The sequence below is a fragment of the Elephantulus edwardii genome, unplaced genomic scaffold (genome assembly GCF_000299155.1).
Source record: "Elephantulus edwardii isolate Elephantulus edwardi_28Jun2011 unplaced genomic scaffold, EleEdw1.0 scaffold00002, whole genome shotgun sequence".
NCBI classification, from domain to species: domain Eukaryota; kingdom Metazoa; phylum Chordata; class Mammalia; order Macroscelidea; family Macroscelididae; genus Elephantulus; species Elephantulus edwardii.
The window spans coordinates 36,999,365-37,009,384 of record NW_006399752.1 but is presented as its reverse complement, the minus strand read 5'-3'; the positions used below and the strand labels follow the sequence as shown (position 1 = coordinate 37,009,384).

At 53.2% G+C, this 10,020-nt stretch overlaps 1 protein-coding gene across 3 annotated transcripts in view; it reads right to left on the bottom strand.

Moving 5' to 3' along the window:
- The window catches only part of TRAF3 (TNF receptor-associated factor 3), a 28,783-nt gene continuing 18,763 nt past the window's right edge, over positions 1 to 10,020 (bottom strand). Inside the window, exons 5-7 of one of the 3 annotated variants that reach the window (XM_006879086.1) lie at positions 7,583 to 7,723; positions 2,085 to 2,259; positions 1 to 776 (exon numbers count right to left, since the gene is read on the bottom strand). In XM_006879086.1, coding sequence (XP_006879148.1) covers positions 205 to 776; positions 2,085 to 2,259; positions 7,583 to 7,723 — 888 coding nt within the window. In that variant the 3' untranslated portion in view covers positions 1 to 204. The remainder of the gene's footprint in view (positions 777 to 2,084; positions 2,260 to 7,582; positions 7,724 to 10,020) is intronic. The other 2 variants (XM_006879084.1, XM_006879085.1) reach the window with 2 other exon arrangements.

Genomic DNA, 10,020 nt, shown 5'->3' with positions numbered 1-10,020 from the left:
TCTTCAGAGTCGAGCGTGGCTAAGTCTATACAAACATGTGAAGATGGTGTGGACGTGGGCGCCCCTGGGCCGGGTGGGCCGCCTTCTGCCGTTCTGTCATTCCACAAGGTCCTTTCTGAACGCCAGGACCTCCCCTCTGAGGACAGACCGGTTCAACCCCCCCAGCGGAGTTACCTTCTGCGGATTCAGCTCCCCGGCAACGTGTCAGGGGTCGGGCAGGTCAGAAGTATCCACTATCACTTTAATAAAAATGGTATCATCTTTAATATATGTCCCATTTTCTAGAACAGTTTGGGCCACGAAGACTGGGCAGCCGGAGGCGATGTTCATCTCCCCGGTGGGTTTCTTGAAGCTGCTGCTGTTGGGGTCGGGCTTGAAAGCGTCCCCCAGGTGGCGCCGAGAGGAGCCCTGGTCCATTAGCATGAGGGTCACCTTCTGCTTGAAGGGCCAGGGCAGCAGGGCGTCATACTCTCCACGCATGATGACAAAAAACAGAGACAAGTGCGTCCCCTTGCCCATCCCGTCCCCGTTCAGGTAGACCCGGGCACACATCTTGTAGCCAAAGTAGCCGGTGTAGAAGGGCTGGCTGTAGAGGGACAGCGTCTTGCCCATGACCGCCTCCTGCTTCCGTCGCTTGTAGTCGCGGATTTTCCAGATGAGCACTCCGTTGTAGCTGGCGGTCTCCAGCACCTGGAAGCGCAGGTCCATATCGGCCAGGCGGATGTCGTGGACGCTCAGCATCTGGTCGTGGCGGCTGAGCTGGGACTCCAGCAGGCCTGCCGGTGAGGGCGGAGGGCAGTTAGGCAGGCCAGAGCCTGGACGTGAACCGGCAGACCCGAGGGCCAGGAGACAACTGATGGGGACGATGGTCACAGGACACCTACCCAGGAGTCTGCGGACGGCCAAGATGGCAGCCCTTCTCCCACCCTGGACTCCTGGATGGCGACTTCCCAGAGGCCTCTGCAGCTGAGCCAATGCTGCATCCACCCTGCCCTGTCGGCCTCACCCCAGACCCGTGTGCTCCGAGTCTGTCCTCCTCCCATGAGTGGACAGGGCAGGGGATGTAGAACCTACAGACAGGTCAGCGTCTGCTGTCCACCTGGGGGGCTCCTGAGACACACTCCCTGACTGGGAGAGGACACTCTCAAAGGGACGTGTTTCTGTCTTTATTGGGGGACTGCAACAGGTCCTGCAGTCAGTGTGCCACTTGAGGGCCCACTGGAGCCACCCGAGGGCCCGCTGGAGCCACCTGAGGGCAGCCTACAGTCACCTGAGGGCTGCTGGAGCCACCCAAGGGCCCGCTGGAGCCACCTGAGGGTCCGTTGGAGCCACCCGAGGGCCCACTGGAGCCACCCGAGGGCCCGCTGGAGCCACCCGAGGGCAGCCTACAGTCACCAGAAGGCTGCTGGAACCACCCGAGGGCCCGCTGGAGCCACCGAGGGCCCGCTGGAGCCACCCAAGGGCCAGCTGGAGCCACCCGAGGGCCCACTGGAGCCACCCGAGGGCCCACTGGAGCCACCCGAGGGCCAGCTGGAGCCACCCGAGGGCCAGCTGCAGTCACCGGAGGGCTACTAAAACCACCCAAGGGCTGCTGGAGCCACCCGAGGGCAGCCTACAGTCACCCGAGGGCTGTTGGAGCCACCCGAGGGCCAGCTGCAGTCACCGGAGGGCTGCTAGAACCACCCGTGGGCCACTGAGGTCACCCAAGGGTCTGCTGCAGTCACCTGAGGACCAGCTGCAGTCACCTGAGGGTCTGCTGGAGCTCACAGCAGCTTCTGATGCAGGCCACACCCAACGGCCTTCCAGCCCCATCACGTGACCTGCTGGAGCCGGCACAACTCTGTCAACCATCAACCATCTGGCTCGTTCCTCACAGCCCAGCCTAGCTCCCCACCCTCTTTCTCACTGCTCTGGTCTGCTCCTCACAGTATTTCACCTCGTCCCTCAGAGCCCTGTCACGCCCCTCACCCCATTCTTCATCCTGTACTTTATGCTGTCCCTCAAGAGCCCCGTCTTATCCCTCACAGTCTTGTCCCTCACAGCCATGCCCTGTCCCTCACAGCCCAGCCTCTTCCCTCCCTCACCTGTGTTGCGTGCGGCCTGCCCTGCACTCTTGTCCACGCTCTCCAGCTCCGTCACTCTGTTCTGCAGGGACTCCACGCTGCTCTTCATGCTGTCGGCCTCCTCCCAGTTCTGCCGGAAGGGACGGATCTCCTTGTCCAGTTCTTTCAGTTTCTCTGCTTGGCTGTCTATCACTCGCTGCCAAGTTCAAGGTGAGAGGAAGGGAAAAGCAGTTAGGTCTTGGATGCAAGTAGGGGAAAAGGCACAGGGCAGGAGAGCTCCAGTGAGAGTGTCCCATAGGGGTGTCCAGGGCCACAGTGACGGAGGACGCCCACCCACAGTGATGGTCTCGGGATGCCCCAGCCATCCTAGTGCAGGGGTCAGGACTGCCATCTGCTCACAGACCATCTTCACTCTCCTGTCTCCTCTCAGCACCTCTTCAGCTTCCAGAACTCACACTCCCTGAGTTCATCTCCAGAAATCTTGGGGAGACCAGAGGGGAAGCTGAGTCACAGAGACGTCACCCCAAGTGCGGGGCTCGCTCGGGGTCTGAAGTCCAAGAGCCGAGGCCAGGCCTGTGCGACCTTCCTCCCAGGAAATAAGGCCTGTGTCTTCTGACCCACCAGACAGGGCAGACAGCAAGCACTTCCTCCTCCAGCCCCTGTTGTCTGAGGAACCGCCCCCCCCAGAACTCCACCCTGGTCCCAGGAAGGACAGCTGCCCCTGAAGGGCTGGCAGGTGGCAGAGGCCTTGCGGGAAAGCAGGGCCCATCCCTCAGTCCAGCCTCCTCCACTCAACCCCCAGCTCATCTACACTATGACTACAAAAACACTTTCCCAGGACCCAGGACCCTCTAACGTTGTTAGTGTGTGACAGTGAGGGAGCTCACAGCAGCCCCACCCCTGGAGGCGGCCTGTCAGCTGGGGTCCAGCTGGGCACAATGGGACCATGGAGGCACAGGCCCACAGCCTGCCACCTTACACACTTCTCCTTTCAGACTCTATTTTTAAACACACAGGTTTCGTCACCTTTGCTGGCTGTTAATAACACAAGGCACAGACACATGTGTTCGGTGGCTGCTCTGGGGTAAAGCGTAGCACCCTTGTCCTCACGAACAGACTCCGGCCAGCTACTACCACTCAGGAAGCGGAAGGCTTCTCTGAGACCCAGTTCTGGAGACTGCAACCCTGTTTTCTCTTTAAACAAGTACATATGGCTAGAGAGGTATTCAGTTAATCCACAAAATCTACTTCCTGGGGATGATGTCAGTGTATTAAAAAAGACATGCACCAAAAGTGTCTTCAATGACATGCCTGGTCCTGCGGTGGTAACTTTGGTGCAGGGACACCGTAACTGAGCTGCGATGGACGCTAACCAGAAGAGGCAGGTTAATGAAAAGTATGACGATCTTGGCTGGAGGTAGACTATATCAAGAAGCTATTTACCTAGGGGAGCTCTGGTGGCCTAGTGGTAAGGAGCTGCAACTACAATCCCAGAGGCGCACGGTTCAAATCCACCAGATGCTCTGCCGGGGAAGGAGGGACAATCTCCTCCTGTACCAGTCAGATCTGATTTGACGGTACACTCACACAAAAATAATAAAAATAAAAATTAAAAAAATTTTTTTAAAAAAAGAAGATATTTACCTGGATTTTAGTGCCTGCTGTTGCTGTTGTGTGCTGTTCCATCTACTCCAACTCATAGCAACACTGTGCACAACAGCTCTGAAACTTGCTCTATCCTGAGCCTACTTCACTGTCTCTGACACACCTGCCTCATTACCCCAGTCACAGAGTCAATCTCATCCAGGGTCTCCTCTCCTGCACTGTCCCTCTACCTTTCCAAGCATGACGTCCCTCTCCGAGGACAGGTCCCTCCTTGCAACATGCTCAAAGTATGGAACTTCAGAATCCTTGCCCCCAAGGAGGAACCTAGTTTCACCCTCTCCAGGATGGACCTGTTTGTTGTCTCAGCAGCCCACGGTATGTTCAATACTCTCTCCAGCACCACAACTCAAAGGCATCAATTCTTCTATCATCCTTAGTCACTGTCCAGCTCTCTGATGCACAGCAAGTCATTATGAAGACTATGGCCTAGATCAGGTGCACCTTAGTCTCTAGACTGACATCACTGCTCTTCAGGACTCTGGCAAAGTTCCTGACAGCAGATTTTCCCAATGCAATTTGTCTTTTGATTTCCTGGCTGCTGGTACCAAAAGTGTTGATTGTGGAGCCGAGCAAACTGAAGCTGTTAACAGTCTCAACCTCTTCACCATCTATCATGAAGCTGCCAATGAGCCCACTGCTGAGAATCTTTGCTTTCTTGATGTTGAGCTTCAATCCATATTGAAGACTGCAGTCTTTGATCTTCTGTAGGAAATTGTGTTATCTGTATAAGCCAGGTTGTTGATGAGTCTTCCTCCAATCCTGATGCCACATTCTTCTCATAGAGCCCAGCCTCCTGGATAATCTGTTCTGTATATAGAATGAAAAGGATGCATTCCTGGTGTACATCTTTCCTGATTTTCAACCATGTAGTGTTTCCTTGCTCTGTGTTCTTGGATTACCATTCTTCTCAGAGCTAGCTACAGTTTGTTTGTGATCCACACAGTCAAATGCCTTTACCTAGTCAATTAAACACAGATAAACATTCCTCTGATACTCTCTGCTTTCAGCCAAGATCCATCTAACTTTGGCTATAATATCCGAGTACGAGAGCCTCTTCTAAATCCAGTCTGCACATATGGCAGTTCTCTGTTGATATGCTGTACCAGTTGTTTTTGGGTAATTTCTTCATCAGGATCTTGCTTGCATGCGATATTAATTCTATTGTCTGATAATTTCCACAATATGTCAGATCACCTTTTTTTTGGAATGAGAATAAATATGGATCTCTTCCAGTCCATTGGCCAGGTGGTTGTCCTCCAGATTTCTTGGCATGACCTGGTGAGCCCATCTGGGCTACATCTGTTTGCCGAAATGTGTCAATTTGTATGCCGTCAATTCCTGGTGCCTTGCTTTTTCTGCCAACTGCTGAGAGCAAAGTATTCCACTATGTGCACCTGAAGTGGACTGTGGATATTATTGCAAAGAATGAGAATTCCAAGACACCTAACTGTGCTCATGTAAAACCTGCCCATAAATCCAGAGGAAGTTCAAGCAGAGCAATGAGACAGAGGAAAGATGTACGTCAGGGATGCATCCTGTCCCTCACTTATCTGTGGGAGCTCTGGTGGCTGGTCCACAGGGAGTTCCAGTGCTATAGTCATGCCTGTCTGGTGGTTCAAGTCCACTGGCTGTGAGAAGGAGAAATAAGCACTCCTCTCTAGTTCACAGCCTCGGACACCCAATGGCGGGTCAGACACGAGTCAGTGCCAACCCAAAAGCAATGATTTGGAATTTTCCATTTAATCTGAGAAATGGAAATACACAAAGAATGCACCATCAGGACTGGAAAAGACTTAACCTAGGATATGTGGATGACACAATGCTGCATGCAGAAAATGACAAAGACTTGAAGCACTTAATGATGAAGTTCAAAGTTATAGCCTTCAGTATCGATTATATCAACATAAGAACAACAAAAATCCTCACAACTGGTCCAATAAATAACATGAGGAACAGAGAAAAGACTGAATTTGTCAAACACTGCATTTTACTCTGATCCATAATCAACACCCACGGAAGCAGCAGTCAAGAAATCAGACAGAAAAAGCACTGCAGTCTTGAAGGTACATGGTTTGAATCCACTGATGCTCCGCTGGAGAAGGACGGGCAATCTCCTCTTGTGCCAGTCGGATCCGATATGACAGTACACACGTGTACACACACACACACAGAAATCAGACAGCATACTGCAAAGGGCAAATCTGCTGCCAAAGACCTCTTTAAAGTTCGAAAGAGCAAAATTTCACTTTGAGGACTAAGGTGTGCCTGACCCAAGCCACGGTATTTTCAACTGCCTCATACATATAAGAGCAGGACAATGAACAAGGCCAATCAAGGAACTGATGCCTTAGCATCTTAGTGACGGCGAAGACTGCTGAAGACACCCAGGACTGCAAACAGAACACAAATCTGTCTTGGACGAAGTGCAACCTGAGTGCTCCTTAGAGGCACAGATGGAGAAACTTCATCTCACACAGTTCAGACATGTAAACGACACCATGCTCAGTGGTCGTTGTTGTGTGCTGTCGAGTACGAAGCCACAGGGTTTTCAGAGGCCGAACACTGCACGGGAGGAGGCTGTCCATCTTTCCCTCCTGTAGTATGTGGTGGATTTGAACTGCTTGCTTCCTGGGTGGCAGTGTGCCTCCTCACCACGAGTCCACCAGGTTCCCCATGTGTGGTAGAGGGTCGGTGAAAACGAAGACCCTCAGGGAGATGACCTCACATCGTGACTCCATCGACAGGCTCACATACAGCAGAGACTGAGAGGACGCTGCAGGCCCAGGCTGGGTCTGATCTCAGTATGTGGCATCACTACACTCTGGTGCCAGCATGAAGGATCGTAAGAACAGCCGACACTGTAATGAACAAGGACGTGACTGGAGCATCTTCTAACCAGACTGATGGAAACCCTTGAAGTAGAAAAGGGTGATAAGAAGTGGCCCCTCCATGCCGGGGTGTCCATGGAGCTCTAGGTGTGGAGGTGTGTGGGCACGACTGAGCCCACCAACAGGACCTGGTGCCTGAGATGAGACCTCTTGTGCTCACAGGCAGGGCACCACCAAATGTCACACAAGTGCGCGAGTGTGCGCACACACACACACAACCAGAAACAGGACCCAACCGACTGGAAAGGAGTCTTCCAACACACCATGTGAGAACGTGCTGTTTTCCAAGCAGCAATCTGTTTCACAGGGCAGACCCAAGGCAGAATGCAGACCAAAACCACGCCCTCTGCAAAATGCAGCACCCAGTTTCCTTCCTCAAAAGTGGGCTACACCTCAGCTGCCACAGTCTTTCCAGAAAAAGAAGCCTTAGAGGGACTTGTGGGATGTTACTAGAAAAGAATTCAGGAAGCAAGGTGGATGTGCTCCCTATAAATAAACCCTCGTCAGAGAATGTGCTCTCGTCAGTCCCACGGCCACACTCTGCAAGGCTGTGGAAGCCCCTCTCGTGGCATCTCCAGAGCACAGCCCACATGTGGCACTATCTGTTAGACCAGCAGGGGTGGCCCCACCCTCATGCTGCAGGCACCGGCTGTACCCTATGCTCTGGGCATGGTAGAGAATGAAAGCGAAGCCTTCTCCAGGGCCAGTGAGGTTCTAATGAGGCCGTGGTGAGAGGGTGAGGACAGACAAATGGACGAGTCTGCCTCACAGCACCCAGGGGTGCTCCGTGCCCCCCACAGCATCGTCCCTTCCCACCTGCCAGATACCGCTGGCCACAGGGCGACAACAGAGCAACGGCTGTGCAGACCCCATGCTTCCGCAGGTGACTCTCCCCACGACCCCGGCCCCGTCCCCATCGTAAGGGAGACCTTGGGAGGTGGCAGCCCCGAGTGCAGGAAGTCTCACCTGTAGGTGAAGTATTTTGGATTCGTTATTCCGCAGCATTTCCTTCTGCCGCTCGATTTCAATTTCAAAGCTACAGATCTGATTGTGCAAACTCTGGATGCTCTTATTCTTCTCGACACTTTCGTTCTGCAGCAAGGAAACCTGCAAAGGAATTCTCCAATGAACCTGAGAACGCGGGCTCCACACTCATCAGCGACTTTAATGACAGGAGTTACATCACTGTAACAGAGCCCTTCGGTTAGCTCCCTGCGGGAGTTCCTGGAAAAGCCTTCCTCCAGCAGGAAGTGAAGCGGGCGGGGGGGGGGTGATGGGGGGGCCTGATGGCGCCTCTCAGAACCCATCCCAGTAATGAGGGGAGATGAAGTGGTAGCTGGGGGCAGGTCAGGAGGAACGGGATGCTTCAACTCTGCCCTGAGAACAGTACCCTTTTCACGAGAAGCAGCTTCCTAACTCACCAAGGAACGTAGCAAGAGACACCTCACCCCTCTGTGCGTGTGCACCTGAGGAACAGGTTTTCCAAACCGCACCTGCCCAAATCAATTCACTCCACTTCCCTTTTGGAAAAGGCCTGTTGGTTGTAATGTGCTGAGCTATTTCTCAATCCCCAAAGGCCACACCCTGAATTCTGGGAAGCCCTCACAAGAGGTGAGTCTGCAGGTGGGAACAAGAACCTGTCAGTGAGGCAGAGAGTTCTCAGGAGCCTGGGAGCCGCTGCAACAAAAGCCCCACAGCGTCCACGTGCACTGCCATCCCCACCGTGGTCACCGCACACCTGTATCACGGGGTTCACCTGTAACCCCTTTAGTGCTGGAGACATGTGCCTGTGGCAGGGTCCCACCTGTAATGCCCTAACACCTGCACCTGGCATTTACCTGTGGTGCCCACACCCTGGCCTTCAGCTGAGTACCCACACTAGGCTACAGGATGGACACACAGAGTGGACACTTCCAAACCCACTTCTGACTCGGAATATTCTACAAAACAATCCGTTCCCAAGGCCACATCACACGGTCTGAAAAGGGTAGGGGGAGAGGTGGGGGACACTCTTGCAAACCTCATTTGCACAAGACTCCTACAGAGGATGTGCTGACATTCCAGAATAGAGGTCCTCTGGCGCTGTGGCCTGGAGGACAGCCACTGTAGAGTCCGAGGAGCTGACTCCGCCTTGACGGCTCTTCTAACAAGGGGACTCCAGACCCTCGGGGCAGCTCGGGATAAAACTGCTGCAGAGAGAACCTAGTCCAGCTGTCTGCTGTGCAAAGAGCAGCCTGCCTCCAGACAGGGCCCCTTCCACGCATGATGCGCATCTGCTGAGGCCAGCCATGCTGGGGTATGGCACTGGGGAGCTGTAACAAGCATTTAGGAAGGAGTATGGGGCCTGAGAGGCAGACACACAAGAGGACCCGCTTTTCCAGGACTTTCCTCAGCAAAAAGCGAGTTTCCTGCCTTGAACAGAGTATCTGAAATGTCCATCAGCAATGATCTTGTTTGGACCCAGGAGGAGGTCCATGTGCCACCTTTATGCTTAAGGTTACAATTCACACAGAATTCCGAGATTCCAGCCTCACATTCCTGAGACACCACACCCACCAGCCCTTTGGAGGGACAATCTTAGCCTGCCAGAAACGCTGTCAACGTTCATTTCTGAGACAATTCAAGCACCTGAGAAGCAGCAGAGCCCTGTGTGTGGAGGAAGACACACATGTCTTGTCTTGGGACCATTTTAAGCTCAGCACGGCTGCTGGGTGCCCAGCGCTGCTCCACACCTCTGAGATAAACACCGCAAGTACAGAGAAATCCACCTGGCAGATGTGTCTCCAGAATGCCTGGAGTCACATCTGCGAAGCACTTGCAAAGGGGACCTCTGGCTCTTAGGTTTTCCATCCAGGGATTCTCTCAGTCCACACACAGGGCCGTTCCCTGAGGACACTCTCACATAGCCCTTTGGCTGTGGGAACTTCCCTTCACAATTCCCGAAAACCAAGAGCCGTGTTCCTCTGCCAAGATTTCAGGACAGCTTCCTTAGCTGAACCGTAAGTACCGTAATCAGACCTCCCCAGCTAATGCAAACATTCTACTTCTGTCACAGTGAACAAAATAACCTAAGAGAGTCCAGCTTATGGATACTTTTTTTTTTTAAATTATTTTATTATTTTTTGTGTGTGTACCATCAAATCGGATCCGACTGGTACAGGAGGAGATTGCCCCTCCTCCTCCAGCACAGGATTTGATGGACTTAAACTACATACCTCTGAGATTGCAGTGTAGTTTCTTGCCACTAGGCCACCAGAGCTCCCTCAGCTCGTGGATACTTTAAGGGACAGAGACTTCATGGACATGTCAGGACATTTAGTATCACCACACTGTTACCCTCCTATGGGCCCAGTGAGGGGAAAGCTGGTCTCAAGATCACAGACCAGGCTGCACGGAGATGAACT